Source organism: Larimichthys crocea, chromosome XXII (genome assembly GCF_000972845.2).
Source record: "Larimichthys crocea isolate SSNF chromosome XXII, L_crocea_2.0, whole genome shotgun sequence".
In the NCBI taxonomy this organism is placed as follows: Eukaryota; Metazoa; Chordata; class Actinopteri; family Sciaenidae; genus Larimichthys; species Larimichthys crocea.
Genome location: NC_040032.1, coordinates 9,885,842 through 9,911,855, shown reverse-complemented (window position 1 = coordinate 9,911,855; position 26,014 = coordinate 9,885,842). Strand labels below are relative to the sequence as shown.

Below are 26,014 nucleotides of genomic sequence, written 5' to 3'. Positions count from 1 at the left end.
AACTCGGGTTAGTCATGTCTGAAGGGTTTGTTTGATGATGATGATGAGGGGCGGTGATCACCTGTTTTATCCGTTAACCAGGACAGATGTGGAAGAGCTGATCTGGATTTATCTCTCTCGCTGCTCACCTGGATCATCGTCAGCACCGCCGCACGGATGCAGCAGATAACAGCGAAGTATGAGTGACCGACGTGAGATATGTGTGCACATGTCGGCCTGCACAGTGTGTGTAAACATGCAGATAACAGCTTTCACAGTAGTGACGGTGTGGGGAAACAGATCAGACCTCCCACGGCGTGAACTGATATTATTTCACTAATAAAAAACAGCTTTTAAAAGTCGACAGAAAAACGTCATCGGCACTCAGTTTCCTTAGTAACGAGCACGCCGGTGTCTGTCATCGCCTATGTAAGAGATCCTCTTTACTGCGAACGCCACAACGTGAGGCGGCTTTGTCTCTCTGTAATGATTTCTTGCTTTTTTTGGGGCTGAACAAGTCGAGATGTTTCACTCAGTCAACGACGTTTGAATCATAAGAAAACATTTAAAACACAATAATCAGAGCACCACGAGCGCTCGGGTTACTTCTTCATTTGTTCGTTTGATTTATCTGTAAAAATCAGAGAACACAGAGTTCAACGCTCAGTAGAGTGAACATCTCTGCCAGGCGACAGATGGTGAAGCACCGACTGCAATGCCACAACTGCCAAAAGCGACCAGCGGAGAGCTGCTGTAGCTTCTTGTACAGTATATTCTTTACCCAGATGTATGAACAGGGTTTAATCCAGTCTCAGTTTTCTTTAAGATCCATGGAATAGTGTAAGTGAGGACAGAGAAGATAAAACATGACGTCATTCATCTTGTATAATGTCTCATTTTAGTGCATCGTTGCATATTTGCTGTGGGATTCATCTGCAGTTAAATTAAGATGAAACCAAACTCATCTGTGGATGCCGAGGCAGATGTTAGTCACTTGTGGCCGGTTCAGAGGAGTGAGGAGTCCGAGGTCCACGTAAAAAACAAAGAAGTCAATAAAAACATGTGAGAGGTTCTGGCAAACTGTCATGAATGTGTCAGAGATAAAAACTGCTTCACTCTGCACGAGCTGCTGCACTTCCAGAACTTGTGGGATACATTTTTAAAAAAGCAGCAGAGACCGAGACACTGTGGGACGAGCTGAGTGTCTTCCTCTTATAAAACTGTAACTGTCTTCAAGACCGACCTGAGATTACAAGTCATGTCTAACTGAGACAGAGAGCGCATTATGTCACAGTTTACACAAGTAAATCGACTTTGACATTTATGTAATGTCTCCGCATGAAAGCGTCTGAAAACAACCGGTGCTACGATAAATATTTTATTACGTTATTCCAAGAACTCTGAGAAATCTGTGCGGTCGCCTGTCAGCAGCGTCGTGTCTCCTTTACCTCGTCTGTGAGTCACATTTTCATCGATGTCATCGAACTACATCTTTTGTTATTGTTTTTATGTGGTTCAGCTCTGCACAGCTTTGGATGATAAAGAGTTAAATCATCTGCAAACTGAATCCTGGACAGTTTCTATGCAAAAACTCAGGATGAGCTGATCAAAGTCCACACCTAAACATTCAGGACTTCTGGAACACGGCCTGTTTGCTTCGACTCCATTAATGCAGTTTTAAAAACTGACTTGAAGATTCAACTTAACAATAATTTCACATTTTGTGCCAATTTAGGATTCGTCGTCAGAGGCGAGCGCTGCTTGAATCTAATGAGCAGCCTCCTCGTGATGATTTAACAAAATGTGTTGCTGCAAAAAATTTGCATAAGATGTTTTAACCAGTGAAAACTCTGAAAACTGAATTTTGACCAAATATCCAAGCTGCTGCAGCTGCTATCCGACTGTTTTAAAGTGGAAATAAATACATCTACATCGTCATCCTTCCAGTATAAATGTGGAAAAATGCTTTTTAAAGGACGTTAAATATTCATTTAGGTCATGCTGTGATTATTTTGAGGTCGTACCTCACTGTCAGATGAATTCAAGTGCAGCTGTTCAGACAGCAGCAACAAAGAAACGTCTTGCTTGAAAGCCTGACTGAATAAAGACAGTCGGCACACACGACGCTCCGTCGCAGCCTCTCGGCTACAGTCAGACTCCATCTCATGATTTGAGAAGTACTAATGGCTGTTTCTGTTTAATGGCTTTCCATTTCCTGTTCCTCTGTTTAAGAGCTGACCTCTTTTAAATGCAGTCCTGTTTTTTATTTTTTTGTCTCTAAGATGTTCCCTCGAGTTAATAATAAATAAATTAACGTTCAATATTTCTTCTTTGAGCGTCGTCTCCACCTTTAATTCATCTTCACAGGCGGTTTTTCCATCAGCGAACAAGAGAAAGAAAAAAAACTATTTTAAGGGAAAATGGCTAAAGTGCACAAAATTGACCTCTTACAGAAACCCACTAAGAGCAAATCAATTTTGGAGGATCCCATAGTCGTCTGAGTGTAGACAGCGAACACTGAATCTCTCACATATAGACGGCGAGATCGGTCCGCGGGGTTATTTGCAGTGTGTCATTATGTTCAATCTAGATTTGATGGGAACTACTCGTGAACAGACCATCAGCAGCGGAGGAGGTCAGCCGCACTTTGCGGGACATTTTGACTCCTTGTGTTTCCTCGCTCGCTTTAAAGACAGTCTTTACACCGACGTCGGGTCATGGACCACATAAAGGCCATCTGTGAATGATACCACAACAACACGTCCGGGCACACCAACAGAAATGAAGCATCACCATTTGAAGCCAGAGAGGTTTTTTGTTGACCGTTGCTTAAACTGTGTTCCTGCGGCGTTCTTCTGTCCGGACTTGAACGGTAGCATTCAAGCGTTTTGGGGTTATGTCAGATTTTCTTGTGTCCTTTTACAAAGCCAGCAGTTTAGGACTGACCATGACTCCTCCAACCCACTTTAACAGATGTGTCTCCGCTTCTTCATCTCAGACGTAAATCTGACGTCCGAGACCGGACTACGAAAAAGCTTCCTGAGACTTTTGACAGTGTTCGATAGCAACATTATCTTCTGAGACTCGAGTTTCCAATGAAAAGGCAGATGGGCACTTTGATAACGGACTATCTCCAGAAGAAGGGGAGACATTTTAAAGAATCTCTTTGATGACTGTGAGTCCAGACAGTTCCTCCGACCCAGTTAAAGACTAAAAAGTAGCTGTTTTATCAACTGTGTAATGAATATTCATGCATTTGCTGATGATGAATGGACTTTTCTGTGTAACCTTTACATGATAATTTCATTCGGGTGAAGTTTCTTTACTCGTATCTTCGCCCATCTCTGCCAATGTTTGGGTCTTAATGAAAAGTAAGAATTAAAACTAAAGCTGGTTCATTTACAGACAATTGAATATTTTACAATGAGGTCTGCAAAACCGAGTTACAATGTGACAATCAACAATCTTTAGTTTTGCCATGGTTGACGACAAAGTCAAACCTCGTCAGCTGTTGGTTGGTTTGTTGGAGGAAACGATGCATCCAGTGTGGAAGTCACATGTTTTGTGCAGCACTACCAGACCTCAGACCTTACTGAAGCTTTTTAGAGGTTCAGGAGCAGGAGGGGAGTCCATCGAGCCCGGGTGCTACTGTGACAGACTGAAGTACGAGAGTTCAAGCTTCGCTCGCCATCTTCCGTGCATCTCGTCCATAGCGCGGTCCTTGCTGTTCTCGACTGGCCGCAGCTGCTCGGAGACGTTCTTTGTGTCTTTTTGCATGGCCACAAGAATTTATTTAACTCAGCACTCAACTTTATTTTAAACAACTTCACACGAATTGGCCAAGGTCCTTCGGTTTTTATCATTCTGATTTAAAAACCAGCAGATAGATTTTCGTCCTCCAATGCATTTTTTCATTTGTCTTTTTTTTTAATTATTCTTCAGCTCGTGACCCTGATAAGGATAAGCAGTTATGTAAAGTGGATGGATTTTTCTATTCAGTGTGTCTGTGTCATCTCTGCAGAGTCTGTGAAAAACTCAATAAAGATTCACTGACTAAAAAAAACTAAACTAAACAAAACAAAACAATTCAATTGGAGGTCAATACCAACAGAGAAAATAAAGATCTTCACATATTGAATCTGAAGAAACAAGTGGCCGTTTTCCTTCTGCTCACCGGCATGCCTCAACCTGCAGCTTGCATGGTTCTGTTATTCTGCACTGTGGGCCACAACGGGCCTGGATTTAGCAACTGGGCTCAGGGCAAATATTTGAATTAAGGTCCGGATCTGTGCTTCTGTCATGAAGCACAGTCTTTTATACAAACCTAAATCAGAAAATAAATAAATAAAACAGAGATAACAGAGGCATTTTCCAAAAAAAACGGAACCTGCACTGCAGCATTTCGAATCGACTTTGTGACAGGAACAATGTTTCTGCGTCGCACACGAGAAACAAATCCATAAAAGAAGCAGGAAGATAAAACACAATCTGTCCCACTCATATAAAAAAATGTCATCTATATATTCCCTGAGCTCAAACGCTATGAAACGGCCTTCTGATAGCACGACGAGGTTCAGAGTGATGGAACTGTTGCCACAACATTCTGCCCTTATAATATTCAGCCGGTTTCAAGGACACTAGTCACTTATCAATTTGTTTTGCCCCGGCCCAACAAATAGACTCACCACCCTCAGATATGATTTTCAGCTGGGAGGAAATACATTTCTTGTCCTTGTGACAGCAAAATAAACCCGCCCGGCATCAAAATACACCAAACTTTATGCATCACTCCAAAAATAGCATGTCAAGATGAGTTAGAGTTTGAACTGGACACTTCTTTACTGCACTTAAAGGTCCAGTGTGTCAGATTTAGAAGGCTCTGTTAACAGAATATGTTTGCATTAGTGCATAACCAACTGAAACGATGTCCTATCACCTCAGAATGAGACTTTTATATCCACAGATTGTTAAACCGACGTCTTTCTAAGTGTACAGTCGCCCAAAATGAATTTTTCACGTGTTCTGCAATCACCGTAGTTTGCGTACATGCCGAGAAGCGGAGAGGTTTCCAGTCAGTAACTACACAAAATCCTTAAAGTGTAAAATACGGGACCTTTAAGTCAGAAGCTCACGACTTTAACGAACACTGACCCCGGCAGCGTTAAGCACGTTTAATTGTCTCCGTGTTTGAAACTGTGCATTCTCAAACAAAGCTCTCCTGTCCTCTCTGTTGTCATCCACATCCCCGCCAACCCACGGCGGTTTAAAAAAAAAAAGCCAATTTGAGAGTTTTCACGAGACAGTCGGGGCCTCCCATTGTGCGGATGAGAAGATAACGGAGGAATAATGACGACAGGGAGAAACCGTTTCCCCATAGGATGAAAGTTTGCAGCGCTCTGACCTCACCGAGCATAAATCAGCGAGTGCCACCGCAGCCTTCATCAAACTGCTATTTATTACTCACAAACTTCAGCCCCGTGTGATTGACAGAGAAGTAATTGCTGCAAAAGAAATGCATGTGTTTTTACAGGCTGATATTACCATGGAAAGAGGCCGGTGATCAATAAGACATTGCAGCAGTTAGAATCAATAATGTCTTGCCTGAGTCGCACTCTCCCAATCTGTGGTGCTTGATTCGGCCAGCGAGGGAGGGGTTACACTTCCTCTGGTCATAGACAAACCATAATTCTTGCCTCCCTGCTGCCTTTACAATTATACCGGCTGTATTAAAGCAATTTTTCATTCAAAAGTCCCAAGGCTGGGAGGAAACAAATAGGTTGAGCACAGAATTTGTGGTTCTGGGCCTGTTTACGACTCCCTTACACACTCATCTCTCTCTCTGTCGCTCTGCCTCTCCCATACTCACATTAAGGAACGAGTCAGGTCCACCTCCACGCCACGAGGGAACCGGCCCACCAGGAAATTACACCCGCAGAAAGTCAATAGTTATGCAAGCAGATGTATGCATGCTCTATTACTGATTCATCTTTCAGTTATTTAATCAGAATCTGCAACAAAAGTTACCACGAAGCGACAAAACGTTTCCAAAAAAGTGTAAGAGGAAAAAAAAAACAGATGAAACTGGTTTTATTTTTAATTCCAGGTGACTTTTCAAACACGTTCTGTATCCGGCTCAGAGGTTTGTCCTCAAAAGGCTCCTCGCATGTTCTAGTAAAACCGAACAATAAATCACTGCATCTCATAAACTGCGCTTGAATAAATCTGGGTTATGGAGCATTTAATTAAGTGTGCGTCTCCCGAGGAAGGGATAAATTTAAAAAGAAATCGTCTTTATCAAAAGATATTTCACTTTTTACAGTGAGGATGTTTTTCCGGTGGCCTGCTTACTTTAAAACTCCGATACGAGGATACAAGGTCATTTTACAACGCAGGGTTGTATAACCAAGTTCAGTTTGCAGTTCTGTTTATGCTACTCATAAAAAAACAATATATACATATATATAAATTAGTGTACGCGTGAGTTTATGTCCTCGATTGTCTTTTAATTCCGACTCCGAGCACTCACCATAAAAAAGTTCAGCGGCTGCATCATTATCACGCCGCACTGAGCTCCCAGCGAACACGCGAAACACTTTCTCTACTTACTATTATAAAGTGATGACTCCTGCCCGTTATTAAACACAGCCTGTGCTTCTGCAAGTCTTTAAATACAATCAGTGATGAGTCTCACTTTTCTTTGGCGCGCTAAAAGCTGACAGTTAATGAGCGACCTTGAGATTCCTCGACAGGATGAAAGCATTAGACTCATTACGGAGGAGCCTAGACTCATTTTACACTTTACCCAATTAAACATTACTATCACTTATTGTAATGTTAAATCAGAGTACACACAGTAGAGCATGCTGTAACATGTTATTGCCTTCGGATAAAAAGATTGTTGATTGTTGATTGGTTCATTCCCAGGACGTCAAAACCAGACGTTAACGGGAAACATGCAGCATGACTGACCCCAGCTTTAAGAGGAAACTCTTCAACATATAACACATGATTAGTAACAGAGACAGATCACAGGAACACCACAGCAAGCACATGGAGTTTGCCGGCAAGCAAATGGGTCACGAACACGCATGTGTTGTTGTATTTGACAGAGTGTGGCTATGACGAGAAAAAGGGCAGCGACCCACAAGAAAAAGGAAAGGACTGAAGACAACACCAAAACAAAGTCCATGCAGAGTCAGAGGACATCAATCTTCTGGATACAGAGACCCAGAAATAAGGAAGAGTTTGAAGTTATACCAAAAAAATGAAAGAAAGAAATGCAGGGGAAGGAGACTCCCCGGAGGTCAAATAAAAATAAAATGAAATAAAACTTGCCATGTAGTTTGCTGTGGTCACACCCGGGTACGCAAGATCAAAACGGGTAACCAGTGCAGGCTGCAGGTAAGAAACGAAAGACAAGATCACTAGCCAGCAGAAAGAGAGAGAGAGAGAGAGAGAGAGAGAGGAGAAGGGAGCCGGATGCATGAGGATAAAAAAGCATTAGTAATAGTTACCCTGTCACATGTTGGAGGGAGGAGAAGGGGAAAATGTTGAAAGGGGTTAAGAGGATGAGGATGAGGGGGGGTGGATCACTTCAGCCGGTGGGAGACGTTCCCAACTCAGACTGATGCAAAATCAAATCCACTGATGAGACGTGGAAGAAAAACACCTTTAAAAAACACTCATGCTCCGATCAGGGTGGAGGCAGCGTCTCCGTCCACGCCTGCTAATTTAGTTGTTGGCTCCCAGATTTCAAACAGCATTCTTAAAACACGCTGGTTGCCAGATCCAGAGGTTGTTTCGAGGTCGTTTCAGCCGCCGTGTGTCACATTTACAGAAACGAAGACCTCGTTAACTTTGAAACATTACGATGAAGATCATCAGCGAGACATTTGGCACGTCTCTGCTACCTACACTTTTTTCTACAACGTACGACAACCAACGTCATCACTGCACCGACAGATATCTCAGGGAGAGGGCGCACTCTGTGTGTGTCTGATATTCAAAGACAAACGCATTAACTTCATCGTCTCACTGCAACGATACGATAAGTAGTAAGATGAGTACTCTGCTCTGTCACGTGATCGAAGCAGGCCAACGTCATTTAATACACAACAAGTTCAATCATTTTCACATCTAATAACCATTATAAGACAATTTTTAGATGCACAGATGGAAGCCAATCGAAGAAAGACGACGTTACACCTGCAGGATTCTCGTCACACATTGTTAGATTTACTGCAGAGTGTGTTTGCATGTGCAAAGACGTCAGATCAGATCCACATCTAAACAAATGTGAACCCATCTCCGCACTCACAAGATCCTTATGATGTTCTTAAATATGATCTGGCTCCATAAACATCATTTCATTGCATCCCTACAATTGATCAAACTAATAACATTACTTCTGCAGGTGCTGCTCGATGTTCTGCCTGTTCTCACATGAAACGAACGACACAACAGCACTTCTCTTCATTTACAACACTGCCCTCTGCTGACCAAACCCTGAGAGTAGAGAGACATCAGAGCAAACTCTGCACACACACTGTGTGTGTGGCTGAAACCTCTAAAGACACTGAGATGTTCAAGGCTGGAGACGCACACAGGTGCTTCATGAAACGAGACAATGCAGAGGGGACAGGTGTGCAAGGAATGGTAAAGGTAGAGAGAAGGAGGGATGTGGAGAGAGTTCCTGTTCGCTTCCTCGAGACCTTTGAGGAACGCCGGCAGCTGCAGGGTCACGATGGGAGAGAGGTCGGCGTGCTCACCTTGAGAGGAGAAATGTGGGAATGGGACACGTAGCCGTGCACATTCTCGATCTCAGACAGGTTCTTCTCGGACACGTGCACGAGCTCGGGAGCGCGCACTTCGTTGGTGAGCCGCGGGAATCCCTGGTCGAGAGGCGGCGAGTCGTCTTCATGGTAGTGGTATTGCTGAGGACGGGAAGAGGAGACGGACAAAGGATCATCAGTGTTTCCTTTCCGTGATGTCATCGTCACACTGTGACAGAGATAATGAGATAACGGTGTGCAGACATCGACCGAGAAGCTGCAGATTCACAGTTACAAGGTTTTAATTAAAGTTTAATTTGTGGAATACCATCATTTATGAATGTGAAATATTAATTATACATAGCGTAGTGACTCACTCACTTAGAATATATTATTTTTTTCCTTCTGTAGATGCTAACGAGCTTCATTTAAAGACACTTTTTGTTAAAAAGGTTAAAGGTTTGTGTTCTGCATGAAAAAAAACAGATTATTTTTAAATTGCTTCGTCAATTTGAACACTTTAAAGTATTCAGATTTAATGCAGATCAACAGAACAACAGCACAAACTTAGAATGATGTTCTGCTTCTAAATATGTATTTTTATAAATGTACACATGCAATAATAATAATATTTCTAGTTTTCTGTGTCTTTATCTGGAATTTTTTTCTTCTATCTCTGATTATTGACTTCCATTGTTCTTAGGGTTGGTCTGTCCTTTATATGTTTAAAGGAAATGAAGTAATTAGATCACGAGAAGCTTCAGACAGTTTCACGTTTGGAACATTTTCTTGGATGGAAATGGATCCCTGGTTACCGTGTAAACCCAGTGACTAATGTTAACAGTATAAATGAAGCAATAATAAAGATGACACTGGTGGGTGACCATCAGGATGATATGGGGTGGTCTCTCACCCAGGGAGCGTTCATCAAGGCAGGGTTCATGCAGGGTGAGGGCTGGCCGTTGTGGGGTGACCCCTGTACAGCTGGTGGCCTGTTCTGGAGAGAGTAACAGGACCAAATGTAACTACAACGAGCAAACACAAACACAAGTCCATACATGATCATATCAAAGATCCCAATCATACAAGCAGCACACCCACAGGAGGAGACGCTCATCCACATGTTCAGACACTTACAGGACTGTAGGCGTCTGCATCAGCACGACAGGTGTGAGGACATGCAGGACAGATGTGGACGCACACAAACAGAGGAAGAAACAGACACGATCATCCCGTGGCACGGTTACACACCCAGGTGAGCTGCAGCCCAAAGCCACAATTTCTTATGAAGAATATATAGAAATAAATCTGCATTAAATCAAAAGATTAGTACAACTGCAGCACTCACTGACGTGGTGGTGTGTCAGTCAGCTCATTAATATTAATAAGACTGTGAAATGAAGCAAAGTGCCAAAAAACTGCAGTTCCTTTAACGTCCACTTGAGGCTGGCTCCAGAAGTGAGTCAGTCTCCATAAGTCCCCATGTCCAAATGTCCAACTTCACAGCAGAAATAAACATGTTTACAGCCTGGTACAAAAAACAGTTTTGGTCTCTGTAGCTAATTTCCCCGTTCATGACAACTGTACTGAGGGTGAATTTATATACAACTCACCTGTTCAGGTTATATTAAGGCTTAAAGTTATGCAGGATTAAGAGTGGGGACGCTTTGACTGACAGGTTTTGTGCAGGTATAGGTGTTCATCAGCTCCACACAGAGTGGAGGACACGCTGAGCTTCACTACAGCTCTGTAAAAATATACTGAGATAGTTTTCGATACTCAAAACCATCTAAGAGCTTCGGACTTTAAGTGTCAGCAGTGTGAATTTGGAGATGGACCCTGTTGTCAAGGCAACATTTGACCAAATCATCTCACAAGATAGAAAGAGCCTGGCTGCTACAGTCCATCCTGCACACTCACATTCAGAGAACGAGGGGTTAAACAAACAAACACATTGTTTGCTGAGATACAAAACAACTGGAACGCTCCACTGATCACGGTTATTTCTGATGACGCCTGGAGGCAGAAATGTAAATAGATGCATTTTAATGTTGGGAGGACGCAGCTCGAGGTCAGCAGTATATATCAGCTTCTACAAACAGAGCTGCGTTCTGTCCGTGCGTTATCTACTGCAAGATGCAGTGAGAGAAATAAAAAGGTTAACTGACAAAGGAAGCTGATTCTTTAGAAAGAATTGTTGTTTTTCGGTTCCTTGAAGACACGACACCCACCATGTTTACCACTCTGTTACATCACCCTTTCTTTGAGCAGGCGACAGACCTTTCAAATGAAATATGTTGTAAATACGACAGAGGGAATAAAATCATCAGCTGTTCGGCGAACAAAACCTCCGTTCAGGTGTCTGAAGTTCGGCTCAGCATCTTTGTGCTGCTGCTATTTTTGGGGGGCTATTAGGACGCAGGTAGGAGTTTCATTGAAGTCACTGAATCAGTTCTTCAATGCGCTGTGTAATTACTGCCTCCCAGCAGGATTCATCATGAGATGGCAGAAGATAGAGTGTTTCAGCCTGACGATGCACGCGTGCACTGGATGTTCTTTTACCAATAAATCCACCTCTATCAAGAGTGTGTGTAGAAACACCTGATACCAGCACGGAGACGGCGTTTCCCCTCCGTGTCCTGTTGCAGCGATGTGTAGGAGCAGATTTACAACCTGGTCTGTTTGTGTTTGGAGATGAATGAGCAGCTGGTCTGCTGCAGAGGCTGCAGCATCACATCACTGACGAGGTCTTCATTGATGAAGGGATTGTGATTCATCGTGTGGGGAACGTTAATATCTGAATGAACTGGGGTTGCAAAGATAGAAACTTTATGGCAATAAACTGGGTATTTACAACACTGAAGGTTGGTCCTTTAACAGGGAACTTGAATATAGTTGTGGAAAATATATTTTAGCATCATCTCGACTAAAACAACCAGATTTCATGCAATCGCATGCACATAGCACACTGCTTACTGCAGGGCTAAGCCACGCCCCCTACCTGCACAGGTGATTTCTGTACCTGGACCACACTTTAGAGCCCAGAGCACACAGAGACAAACATGTGAGCTGGTGGACTACATAATACTGTTCAATAAAATAATATTATTTTGCATGGATGCCTAATTATGACACAGCTAAATGTTCATATTTATGTGTTAAGTTAATTTCCATAAATTTCCATAATTCCCACAGAGTTTCCCAAATTCCAGAGCTTAACTTCCCATGGAAAGTTTCCAGAAATTTACAGGAGACCCTGACCCTGATCCAAACAATTCAATCATGAGAAAGTTATAGAAATATCGTCATTGTTGTGATATTCATTCAAACACTCCTCTGTTTCTCTTCTTTCTCCTTTTAACGTGTGTTAGACGTGTTAATAACTTATAAATTAAACCTATAATAAAAAAAACAGCTGATGAGAAGTTTCCACTTCACCCATTACAGTCACAGAGCTGACACCTCGTACGGTGTGAGGCTGTCAGGTATTATCTCTTCTCTCCTTCTCACTCACTCTGTCTGTCTCTGTATCTTCTCCTCAGTGGTGCTGTTGACACAATGATCATAAAAGATGTATTAACTTAAATAAAACACTGAACCTCCGAGACAGAAACCAGCCAACGGCGCCCGCACACAACCTGGAGCGCCCGCGGGTTCCACAGTCTGGATGAAAACTTCACCGAGCTCAAATCAGAGATGGCCATCGGCACACTGATGTCATTTACATGTGAAGCAGACAGCCTGCACGTATATCTGCACGTAAAGATTTCATATTACAGCAGAGCAGGTTGACATTTACAAACATTTAGCTGGCACTTCGCCATCGTGGAAGTCTCATGCCGTCGTTATCGTCCACGTTGAGACCGTAGGAGTGCTCCAGGTGGGTTGTATTGAGCACAGGCTGAATTTACGAGCTGTAAGCACACATAGTAGGTACATTTACTAAATTCACACATAGGTTTATTTGCAGACATGCAGTTTTACTACAACAGCATCCTCCCAGTCTACGAGGCTGTCCACCTGCTGCACCACCAACTTCAGCCTGAACCTAACCCTGGTTCCATCCTTCACCTCCAACACACAAACACAGAGAACACCGTGCACTCAGAGCAGTGTCTTTCTGCTTCAGGGCTGTATAGGCACGTCCCAAACACAGATGTCGTTTGCACTGGGGTGCTGCTACAGGGCCATGGAGGCAGGTGACTGCTGCTGTTTAGCTTAGCATGGCAAAATGAATGTGCGACAGGAGAGATGGTCTAAATATAGAAACTACAAGCACGCCATAGCTGAAATTATAACTCTTCTTACACGGTTAACAGTTCAACGAATATGACTCATGTTGTGATCCTTCACGTCGGACTGACTTTGTCATACATGATCGGCTGTAGAATTTTAATGAGGAGCAGTTTCCCCTGGTGCAGCACTGCGGACGGACTAACGAGGACCTCGCTGCCTGTTTACTTTTTGTACCTGTAACCTAGCAACTGCCCGTGAGGATGCACAGCGACACAGAGTTACTGCTCGATGAATATGAATCGGATCAGCCGTATGTCACGTTTAATCAAAGAGTTTACTTTGTGACATAACGTAGAAAACTAGAGATGAACCAAGATGTATCTGTTGATTTATGTCCATTTTCTAGACGTCCATGACATCTTTAAGAGTAAAAGTTCTCTTTGAAGGTCGAGTGTGGAAGATGTCAAGGATCTATTGGCAGGAATTGAATATAATATTCATGTATAACCACCTGAAAGAAGAATTCTTGCCTTAAAATGAGCCAAACCAAACACTGGCCTTTTGCTTCTACATGCTTGGAAGGAGAGGGTGAGAATCGAGTATTCATTCGGTTTCAATCTGCATTTATTCTATTTATGAACAAAATATCTATAATACGATATAAGACTCCTGCACATATGTAGCGAAGCTCAGGAGCGTTTATGATCGTTTCGGTTTCTTATATTTAGGCCATAACACACTGCTAAGCAGCCAACGGTTGAATCGCTATAATGAGGTGAAATGTTTGTGCTAAGTAGAGAAGGAAGACTCGGAGCTGAAGACACATCTACTGTACCGATCCGAGGCCATTTGACCTCAAGCCTGAGAGAAGCCCAGTGACCTACAATATACCGTGTGACAGCATCCCTACAGCGCTGGGTAAAAAAGAAAAAAATCAGCCATGCTGATGTTATACAACCAGATTAAAGGAGCATTGTTTGCCATGCGTGAAGCCTGAAGTGAAAATACATTCTTTTGATTTGAATAATAAGTAAAGTGATAATAAAGTAAGGATTACATGTACGAGGGCTTCACAAGAAAGAGAGACCAAAGAAATAAGATGAAAGTAGACGAGGATTACGATGCCATACGCAACAGTGAAAATAAGAAATTAAAAATGAGGCATGCATAACATTAGATGCAAAACAAACAGTGAATGCATCTTATCTGTTTCACTTCAGTGGCCGCAGTTTGAGACTTAAGTGATAACTTTGAGGGGAAGGCAGCAAAATTATTAAAAAATCTGGTAATCTTAACGAGAAACTTTCTAACAAAAGAAATAATGGAGCTGGGAACTTGTTCTTTGGTCCACCCATTCCTGGGACATGTGAGCCCTGTCTGGTGAAGACAAAGTCTTCCTGCATCAAATTGTAGATAGACAAAAAATGTCTCTCTCTATCACTAACGTAGCAATAACGCATGCCTCTTGGAAAAAAACCATAGATGGGAGGAGGGAAACAAACATACCATTAATGACATCAGTGAGCAGCCTGGAGCTACACAAGGACCCATGCAACTCAGACAGCAGCAACACAATGAAAATCACATGACAAGAACTGTGTGGGTGAAAATCACCCGACGTTAGTGTTCCAGGATTAACCAAAATAAACTTCCTCAGAACATCTTCCCACGAATCTGTTGATTTATGTCCATTGTCTTCATGAATAAACTTCCTCGATGACTTCTTTAAGAGTAAAAGTTCCCTTTGAAGGTCCAATCTGGAGGATTTAGGGGGATCTATTGGCAGAAATTGAATATAATTGAATATAATATATGTTTATTAATGTACAACCACCTAAAAAATCAGAACTGTTGTGCTTTCATTGCCTTAAAATGAGCTCTGAGCAGACAAACCAAACACTGGTTGTACATATGGCCTTTTGCTTTCAATCTACACCTCAGCCTCTGAAGCCATAAGCATAACTCCCATTTTTTCCAATGGACACCATGATTAACTGAAATAAACTTCTTTCAGCGTCACAGTAGGTCTCGTCTGTGTCGGGAACAATCCAAAGCTGCAGCCCCAGAAACAAAACTCAGTCTTTTTCCAGATCTACCAACCAGTACCTCCAAGAAACCAGCAGCAGTGGATCGCAGTGTTCTTGAACACACACTAACGAGGGTAAGCTCGGTCCTAACTCATTAGGGGTTTGTGTACAAGGAGAAGGAGGACATCAGGAAGTAATCTTCTTTTCATTGGTGTTCACTGTGAAGAACTGTAATGCCTTAACTGAGATCAATGATTCAAGACTAACTGAGGCATTTCCCTCATTTTTTCCTCATCTGGTCCCAACGTTCTGTTTCATGGAGCATGCTCGGTCAATGTGCATATAGAAATACTTTGTTTTGGTCTAGATGATGGCAGCACATGTCAGAAGCAAAAACAAGAATGCATCAGACGAGATACTTTTAGTGTTGGTTGTGTACAACAGTAAAACTAAGTCACTGAGGCACGATGAGTCCCATGTGAATGAAGCCTCTGGACCTGATGTATAGGATGAGGGACTAATGCTACAGGGAGACAGACGAGGTGGATGGAGGCTTCAAAAATGTGCTCATAAAACTGTAAACAGGGTCAGGGGAAGTGCAATAATAAGATTTATGAGAGCAACACACTCTCAGAAGGTAAAAAGGTGACAAAGAATTCCCTTTTTATACACAGAGCACAGAACACGAGAGATTCAAGGCTGACATCATATTTTGATCAGTGAGGCAACAAAAGAGCAAGTTAGCCTGGAGGATTTCAGTCAGCAGCGCGTGATTAATCTCTATAAGCAGAGATCTGCATATGAATACAGAATCTGTAGGCAATAGACCAAGATTATTGGCACTGGTTCCCATTTGTAGTCCAAGTAGTACCGACCAATCACAATGAGCGGGCTCTGGCTGCAACAGTCCATGTGGAGAGCAAAAGAGGAGGAACACATTGTCAGGACGTCATTATGATCAACATAAAGATGGACTCTAATGCTAACGACAGGCTCACGCGACCTTCTACGGGTTGAACGGATTTGAGTAAGAATAAGACGAGATACAGAGCAGGTGCCACCTGAACCTGTCTAACAAGGGTTCATGATTGACATTGCCTCCAAAACAAGACAACAACCTGAAGATTGGACTAAAATTAAATGTTTCGTTTGTGTGTCCGTTGTCCATCTCTTACGGCCGCCGCCTCGCCCCGAGCATATCTTTATTTGTGGCGTTGTGTTGTGTGTACGCAGATCCAGGTTTGTGCTCGCCGCCTCCTCATTGGCCCTGCATGAAGAAGGCGGGGCCACTTTCGTCAATGTTTTCTAGAAGTATGCAGGACCGTGATTGGAGCGACCCACCAATCGAAGGGAGCCAATCTGATGCGACCAACCTTATTTAAACCTGAACTGTGGGGGCAGCAGTGACAGATTGTGAGGTTTTCGTTTGCTATAGGGACTTACTGATTCACATGCATGTTCGGGAGAACTTCTGTTAGAAACACTAGTTCATGGGGTGTTTCCTGTTTTTACCATCTATAGTCCATCTGAAACTGGAACTAACACAAAATAACAGATCTAAATCTAGAAGTCTGTTTCTTGAGCAATAAAGTTGAGGCAAGATACAAAACGAATGGCTAATAATGTCATTATTTTACTTGGGCTGCTTAAATTTAAACAGATAAAAACACAAGAAAACCGTAAATATATTTGTCATTTCCATGCTGAGCTGGCTGAACTCTGCTGCTACTTACTGTCTCTGTGCTCTGCTCTTTGGGGTTAACGTATGTTTGATAGTGTTTTCATTGCGTACTTCTTATCACGGTGACAGAGATGAATGGTAAACTTCACTGCCAGTCAGCCCTTTGGTACAAATACACGTCTAGTAGTAACTGTTTTTAAAACATTTAAATCTAAAGTCAGCGAACAGAGTTTTTGTTCATCATCATCACTCCAAACATCGTGCTGCTGTCGTACTGCAGCAGCAGCATGTGGGTCCAACGTATAGTGACTATTATTCATATTTCACACAGCTGGATCACCCCGAGCTGTTTTTTCTGTGTCAGGCTGAACTAAACACTGAGGACTCCGACGCCGGAGGAAATCTCACATTAGTCACTCTTCACAGTTTTTAATTTTTCAAGTTGATTATTCACCATTCAAACGATCAGTTAGATTCTGCTGTACTTCTTGGTGAATGGTCGTTTTCTTGGTTTAAACCCGATGACGTCAGCGCACCATGAACGCTCCTTTAATGGGGGGGTCGGGCGACTCGAGAGCCGAGCTGTGTGCAAAGTGTAACCGCTCACGTGTGGCGTTGTCATGCTCCAACGAGGCGATCCCTCCTCTCTGATGTTCACCACAGCCTGAACCAGCAGAGTCAAGACGAGATGGAAATGTGGGGTGGCATGGCCGAGGGCAGATTCAGAGGCTCTGTGTAGTTTTAGCGTGGAATCTCCTAGCGGTTGTGTGCACTGACCTCTTTCTGTGGCTTTATATACCTACAGTTAGATTCTCTCCCCACTTATTCTCTGCTACAGTCCTAATTCCTGCAGACAGCAGGAGGGAGAGCTGAGCTATGTGAAAAAGAGCACCTGCCCTCTGCTTTACTTGCCTTTATAGTCCAACACATTTCTGTTGTGAGCTCGTGGTTTTAAGCTCTTTTTGGGATTTCTACCAACACACTGTCTGCTTGTATTTCCAGTCACTGTTGAACACTATACACTGTCATTTACAGGATTATATGTAGTAATGCTATAGTCCTAAATAGGCTGATGTCTGCAGTCTGCAGATTTGATCTGCTGTAGTCGATATCTGTGATTTCTTTAATTGTTTTCATTGAGTTATGTAATGCACTGGATCTCGCTGAGCGTGCACAGCCAAAGCTTCTACCGGCTGCACTCAGATCTGATTTCATCAGGTGCTGTACAAGAGAGACTTTGTGTTTACATCTGAACTATGCAAGCGGCATGAGCAAACAATATTCAACTCATGTGACCTAAAACAGATCTGAGAACATCAATCCTCTCACCTTTGTATTTCTTGCTCTGACACTGTTATAAAAATTAGGATTATACTTGGGTTCAATGTTTTAATGCATATAGTGTGTGTGTCTCGTGCACTTCCCTTAGTTGGCCTCTGATTTACTGAGGCTGGCAGGGAGAGATAATTATAAATCAACAGTACAAGGTCAGGAGAGACAGACTAGGGGAGTACTGAGCCTTTTCTCTGTAACAGCTTTTGTGTGTTGCTGTTAAACGCTCCTTCTTGTACAAGAATAATAAATCCAACTTGATACTTTGAATCCTCCTTATTCAATAATAACAGACACTGCAAAGTAATTCTCCAGAGGCAGAACAGACGAGTTGAGGTTTGAATGACCTCAGTGGACAATTTGAGCTGAATTACAATCAGAAGAACGAGCAGACGAAACTACATGCACCACATGATCATGCATAATCACTGCACGAGTCACTGTACCTGTATCAGTTTGTAATCTGACCTCCTCTCCCCCAAAACACACGACTATTATCTGTGTTACTCCACGATTCAAACTTCAGCTGCATGCAGCTGTTTACCTGACCTGCTGAACTATTTAGGTTCTCCAGATAATCTAATATTTTCCTTCCCGGTTCTCAGTTTTTATTGAGCTTTGTTAAACGTGATGAAATGTATTCCATCTGTGCAAAAAATATTCTAAATGACCTCCCACGGTTCCTGGTAATATCAGCTCACCGTGAAAGTCTCTGTCAGCACTTCCAGTTTCACAATATTAGCAGCTACCACTGCTTTCACTTTATTGTAAAGCACATGGTGTACTATCAGCATCAATGTGAGCTTTCTATGTCCTCGCCTCTTTACCCCGAGAGTTTAGTTTCAGGCAGTCTGTGCCTCTCTGAAAGTGCCACACACATCTTTGTGGTTTCTCTAAATGATTTTAGAACAGTGACGGTAGATTTAAAGACAACTTTAAGGTCAAATGCCAGAGAAACAAGACACAGGAGAACAATTACAGAGTATTTAAGTGATGGAGGAGTATTTCTGACCTCTCGCTGTGATAAATGAAGGATGCAGAAATGTTACAGTAGCTGTAAATATGCCCTCATTAAGCCCCAGTAAGCATTAGGAGAGCTTCAAGGATCGCAGATGGAAAAACAAAACTGTGCTATCGCTGCTTTTAGGATGGAAAATAGTTCCTCACAGCACCAGCTGAGTAATCCCGTAACACAAAGAGAAGATCTACGGCGACTCAGCCTGATGGAGGAGTTCCTCTCGGTGACCTACCTTGCATCCAAACATCAACGACAAAGTGTTGTTGGTGCAGGCAACTTTGCAGTGGCACAGCAGCGGCGTGCACTCTGGGCTTTTGACTATGGGAGACATTCCTGTTAGAAAAAGACCCACTGGATGGACGGACGATGGACGGGCGATGGACGGACGATGGACTTTGCTGTAGACTTCAAGGCAGAAGGACGAGAAGCTTCAGTCGGACCAAACAAGGCAGCTAGAAAGAGCGATCACGCTTCACGTGAGCGAGGTTTTTGCATACGAGCTTCTGCTCACACACACAAACACACTCTGTCCTCGCTATACACTCTCCCTCCTCTCTCTCTCTCTCTCTCTCTCTCTCTCTCTTCCCACTCTACCTCATCATCCCATCCATCCACGCCCCCCCCTCCCCGTTAGTCTCTGTTGTAGGATTAACTCATTACTGGAATAATCTGCCATATTACCCAGATTTATGTTGCATATTTGCATCAAGAAAAGAAAAATACTGTCACTGTTTTTGTTTCATATTCATGCACTGAGTATGCAGCTGCTACATGATGGAGCATGCAGGTCAACCAAGCGCTCTCTCTGCAGCTTGATGCTGTACGGCGCCCCCAGCTGGCCAAGGCGTCAACTGATGAACTAAACTACATGCAGCTACTCCGTGTTTCCCAGGAAAAGAAGGTCCACCTAAATACTCGCCTGCTGCACTGACACATTCATGTCTAGACGTTTAAATGTGAATACTTGTTTCCCAATCAGAAGTCATGATTAGAACATTCTGGTTCATTATAATGTTTTCAACTGGTTATGAGACAGACAAACAACCATCAGCAAGAAGAGTTTTCTTCTATTTCTATTCTATCTTGTTATTCTGCCGTCTGCCACTGGGTCAGGTCCGGTCAGGTTCCCTTAAAATCAGATTATTAGGAGGTGGAAACACTCCGGCTGTGAAAGTGTCTTGTAGCAGCTTTAAAGGAAAAGTCTGATCTCCTGTCCACGCCATCACAGATGCTGGTTTTTGATCTTTGCACTGGAACAATCTGAAATCTGGACTCAGACCACAGCACACACAGTCCATCTCCGGTGGTGAATTCTTAATGCAGCAATAAAACGTGTTTACTGACAATGCTCTGCGCTCCTGAGCCCATGTGGTAATGTCCTTGTTGTAGGTTGTTTTGGACTTTGAGATTTTTTTGGATTCTCTAAATCTTTTGAATGATATTCTGGATTTTAGACGGTGAAATCACTAAACTGGTTAAAATGTGCACGAAGAAACTTTGTTTATAAAATGAAATCTTCTCATTTTTGACCATTCCACAACTTTAACACTTTTGTTGCACGTGTCCAAACCTTCCTGGACAAAATTCAGTGAAGCTAAGTATTAAATATACTGTCAGGCACACACACACACACACACACACACACACACACACACCTTCATCTGGCGCTCTGCCCAGGTGAAGGTGTGTGTGTGCATACTAGGTGAGAATTACAAAACCGCAGTCGGTTCATATCTAAAAGTCACACCCTGCTCAGTGTCAGGATGTAACGCTGCCCGATCGTCTGACTGCGACTTCTCCTGTACTGTACACTCACTCTACTATAGACTGACTGTGCATGTGTGTGTGATTTAATCACAGCTGGACCAACATTAAAGTGAATGAATGATGAATGAGTGATGGAGTTACACTGCTCAGTCAAGCTTTGGACTTTACCCCATTGGTTTTTCAAAATTCAAACAGCCTTTAAAGCGTTTTGTTGGCGTTCACACGTGAGCCACGAGTGCAGCACGTGTTCACGGTTCATGCTCGAGGCGCTATCCGTTACAATACACCCGGAAAGATCAGTAGGCGTACAAACAAAACATTCAAACACAGACACACACAGCTCCTCAACCCAAACTGACTAACGAACAACAAATACATCCAGAAGAAATGAAGGTTGAATACTGTAAGAATATTTCTTCTGCTGGCAAAATATAATCATGACATGCAGTTTAAAGATGGACGACAACATCTGATGAACATCTGGTTTGATCAGATGAATGGTGTCTGTCACTCCACGATGTGACTCGCGAGATCTCGGTTTATGGGATATGTGACCAGGCTCAGCAGCAGCCTCTATGGACACGATGGCAGAGCAGAAGAGACGCCGCCGGACAAGAGTAAATGTGGGACTGACTTTTAGTGGTTGGTGAGAGCTTGGTGAAATAAAAGGCTGAAAGACAGACGCCGAGCTGGGCTGACTGCTGCTGGACTAGTCAGTGATATCAGCTGCTGCTGGGTCTGCTGTTTGACATATATGATGATGATGATGATGATTCTGCAGGTTTGGCTTCTAGTGTCTTCCACGATCTGCTGCATGAGCACACACTGAATTTCCCTTTTATCCACATGCAAAATTGATGAAAGCCTCTGCAGCCAGGACTCAGCTGTAAGAGCCTGCTGCGTCTCCGTACACAAACAACATGTAGCCCCGCTCTCTCTCTCGCTCTCTCTCTCTCTCTCTCTCTCATTAAAGGTCTGCCGTGACACTGAGTACTTACGCAGTACTGTGGATGAAGACTACATAACGCAGCTGCAGTATCTGCAGTATCAGGCTCTTTCCAAACACCTTGGCAGGCACTGTGTGAGCTCTGCATCCTGATTCGTCAGCACAGCATACAGCACGAGACGAAATACTGAGCTAAACCACTAGATGGAACTGTAACACTGAGGACTGAGAGTGGAGCACACACACACACACAGAGAGAGAGTAAGTAAAAACCCAATTACAGCCCACTTTAATAAACACTGACTTCAGGTCAGTGAGGATTAATTAATCACGGAGCTGGTGGGAAGCAATTCTAGGACGCCTGACACAAACATAGAGCACATGATGAATAAATAATAAACGGTGCCTCCGGGTCTGAACGCGATCTGAGTCCGTCCAGGGCGACACGGCACGCTCTCAAACTGTTGATCAGACATGAATCCTGTATCAGCTTCCTCTGGGTACAAAGTTTCTCATAACACAGAAAGACAAAATAATCTGTTTCAGAAAAGCAACATGTCAACGGCAGCGATTGATCAGATTTTTACGATTCCGATTCCATTATCGTTTCTGCTTAACGATTCGATTCTTTATCGATTCTGCTTAACGATTTGATTCTTTATCGGTTCTGCTTAACGATTCGATTCTTTATCGGTTCTGCTTAACGATTCGATTCTTTATCGATTCTCATTTGGGAAAAAAAGGAGAACAAACAGTTTGAGCAGCATCAACTTTGTTTAGTTAGAAGTATCACAACGTTACAAAACCAACAGCGAAGTCAAAAGAGGCCCACAGCCTGGATAATAATAACGATGTGTAACTACCTTCCGTAGTACAGTCGTCCCTCGCTATATCGCGGTTCACTTATAGCGGACTCGCTGTTTCGCGAGTCCGCTTTTTTTTACAGCGTACTGTACGGTATGAACATGCATTGTGTTCTGCGTCCTGATTAACTAAGGGAGTATTGTACAAAATGTGTGTAAAAAGGTGTATAAAAGTGTGTGGTTACGGGTTTTACGGCCTTAAAACATGTATAATAATTGTAAAACTCACTTCGCGGATTTATTGCGGGTTATTTTTAGAACATATCCCCCGCGATAAACGAGGGACCACTGTAACCGCAGAGGTGGTCATAGCCTGGCTGCTGCCGCTGCTGCTAGGTTGAGATTCAACGTGTCAAAAACACGACATTCATTCAAAATATTACATGTTGTGTGCACAAATGTTTCTGCATGTTCGTCGTGTTCCCTCCCGACGCTGTTATCTCCACTTTGCAATGATGGCAAGTCGCCCTGTTGACGTCTGTTTTGGTGAAATGCAGCCAAACTTTGGAGTGTTTGAACCGAGTGGGTGACATTGTTTACTACTGATTGCACTGCACGTGGAAAACTTGCATAAGTTACGTGGCGTAATTTGTCGTGCTTTCTGGAATCGAGCGTGCGTAACTTCTTGCGGAAGTTACGTGACGTGCTTTCTGGAATCGATAAGAGAATCGTTAGATAACGATTACATGGAATTGAAACACACGGAACCGGTTCTCAACAAGAACTCGATTCTCGATTCCCATCCCTAGTCAACAGACATTAAGCCACAAATCAGCGGGCGACGTTTCCATAGGTTCATACGTGAAAAACAGCCACAGCCAATAAGAGTTTCTTCACATTTAGGTTACAAGATTTGTTAAAAAGCTACAAAAGGAATCAGCAATTTCTTAAGACGGGGGCCAAAACTACTGTAGGGTTGCAAAATTCTGGGAATTTTCAAAGGAAAGTTTCCATGGGAATTAACATGAATTTATGGGAAGGTTCGGCCTTCAACAGGGAACTTAATTATAGTACAGGGAAAATATATTTTATCATATTCATGCAGGTACATTTAAATATCTGCTATTTCTCAGTCACATGCACATAGCTGTTGAGGCCACGCCCCCTACCTGCACAGGTGATTTCTGTACCTGGACCACACTTTAGAGCCCAGAGCACACAGAGACAAACATTTGAGCTGGTGGACTACATAATATTGTTCAAAATTCCCCAGTTTAAGCTTCCCATGGAAAGTTTCGCTCTTCATCCTGAAGGCTGTCAACTCCAATCCAAATTCTCCTCCTCTGTCGCTCGTCCTGGAGTTACTGAGATTTATTCCATTTTTGTTGCAGGATAACAGGGTTTCATCTAAGAATAGAGGAGGTCGAACGCTTTACAGATTGTAACGTCCCCCGAGGCACGTTTCAGATTTGTGACATGAGGCTATATAAATAAAATTGACTCGACTCTGAAGCTTTTTGCTGAAGGTAAGAATTGTATCCTGTGATTCGTCCTCACGTACGAGGCGGCTGGCAGGTAGATACCTTGGCTCCATCTCAATGCATTTTTAGAATAATCGACTCAAAGCCGGCCTGAATGCATATTATAGTGATTTATTACTGTTTTAAATACCGATGGCTAATGTTCCTCCCATCATATTTTCATTTTGGACGCAGATTTCCAGATGAAACCTCCTCCAGCACACAGAGCCCGTGACTCAGTGACAAACAGCATGTGGAATCCGAACTGTAAAGTGAACCCACTCAGCGCTGATGGATGATGTTTACACACAACACTTCCCCCTCACTAGGTTAATGATTCAATTACAAATATGTCTGTTCAGGATGTAAACACACTCACGAGAGGCTGAAAGTGTGTCCTGGATAAACACACGTGGCTGAACGTGACAGAGAACAAAGCTGCAACAATGAATACAGCAGCTCGTAACAAAGGTACGAACACGTTCATCAGTTCATCAGCCGGTTTAATCGTCACGTTTGTTTCTGTGCAGAATCTTTTAAAACTGATCCTTTCATTTCACACAGATAAGAGAGAGAAAGTTTATTACTGTGAGCGCATGAACAAGGACAACATGCTGCAAAACATCTTCCAAGACTGAATGTTTAGTGGAGCCAGTGAAGAGCGTTTACACGTGGACGTGACGCCTGATTTAAAGGTGCTACGATGAAGACATGGCAGAGTCTCCATGGCTGGAAAGTGAAACCAAAAACTGACAACAAGCCAAAAACTGCAGCTCCGCGAGAAATACGGAGATAAATACTAAATTAAATACTAACAAGATACATACAAGATAAAACAAGATAAAACAAGATAACAACAAGATAACAACAAGATAACAACAAGCTAACAACAAGATAACAACAAGATAACAACAAGCTAGCTACAAGCTAACAACAAGCTAAAACAAGCTAAAACAAGCTAACAGCAAGATAACTACAAGATAAAACAAGATAACAAGCCAAAAACTGCAGCTCCGTGAGAAATACTGAGATAAATACTAACTTACCAACAAGATACATACAAGATAAAACAAGATAAAACAAGACAACAAGCTAAAAACAAGCTAACAACATGTTAGCAACAAGCTACAACAAGCTAACTACAAGCTAGCTACAAGCTAACAACAACATAACAACAAGCTAACTACAAGATAACAACAAGCTAACAACAAGCTAACAACAAGCTAACAACAAGCTAACAACAAGCTAACGACAAGCTAGAACAGGCTAACAATACAGCGAACAACAAGCTAACAAACAAGAAACTACAAACTAACAACAGCTACAACAAGCTAACAACAGGCTAAACAACAAGCTAACACAAGCTACACAAGCTAACAACAGGCTAAACAAAACAGCAACAACAAGCTATCAACAAGCTAACAACAAGCTACAACAAGCAACAACAAGTAACAACAAGCTAACAACAAGATAACAACAAGCAACAACAGCTAAAACCAAGCTAACAACAAGCTAAAACAAGCTAGAACAAGATAACAAGCTAACAACAAGCTATCAACACAAGCTACAACAAGCTACAACAAGCTAAACAACAAGCTAACGCAAGCTATCAACAAGCTAAAAAAAGCTACAACAAGCTAACAACAAGCTATCACCTGCAACAACAAGCTAACTACAAGCTACACAAGCTATCAACAAGCTAACAACAAGCTAACAAGCTAACGCAAGCTATCAACAACACAACAACTAACTACAAGCTACAACAAGCTACAACAAGCTAACTACAACTACAACAAGCTAACAACAAAAGCTAACTACAAGCTACAACAAGCTACAACAAGCAACAACAAGCTAACTACAAGCTACAAAGGCTAAAACAAGAACAACCAAGCATAAATCTCTGTGGCTGTGAATGAAGCCACACAGAAAGTACC

At 42.7% G+C, this 26,014-nt stretch overlaps 1 protein-coding gene across 18 annotated transcripts in view; it reads right to left on the bottom strand.

The window, feature by feature from the left end:
• Positions 1 to 26,014, bottom strand: part of dlg2 (discs, large homolog 2 (Drosophila)) — a 138,716-nt gene that overhangs the window by 64,973 nt on the left and 47,729 nt on the right. For 12 of the 18 annotated variants that reach the window (XM_027273595.1, XM_027273599.1, XM_027273598.1 and 9 more), the window contains 3 exons: positions 9,664 to 9,747; positions 8,748 to 8,912; positions 7,315 to 7,374 (listed from right to left, as the gene is read on the bottom strand). In XM_027273595.1, the coding sequence (XP_027129396.1) occupies positions 7,315 to 7,374; positions 8,748 to 8,912; positions 9,664 to 9,747 (309 nt within the window). Of the gene's footprint in view, positions 1 to 7,314; positions 7,375 to 8,747; positions 8,913 to 9,663; positions 9,748 to 19,276; positions 19,395 to 26,014 lie in introns of those variants that run through there. The other 6 variants (XM_027273600.1, XM_027273615.1, XM_027273606.1 and 3 more) reach the window with 3 other exon arrangements.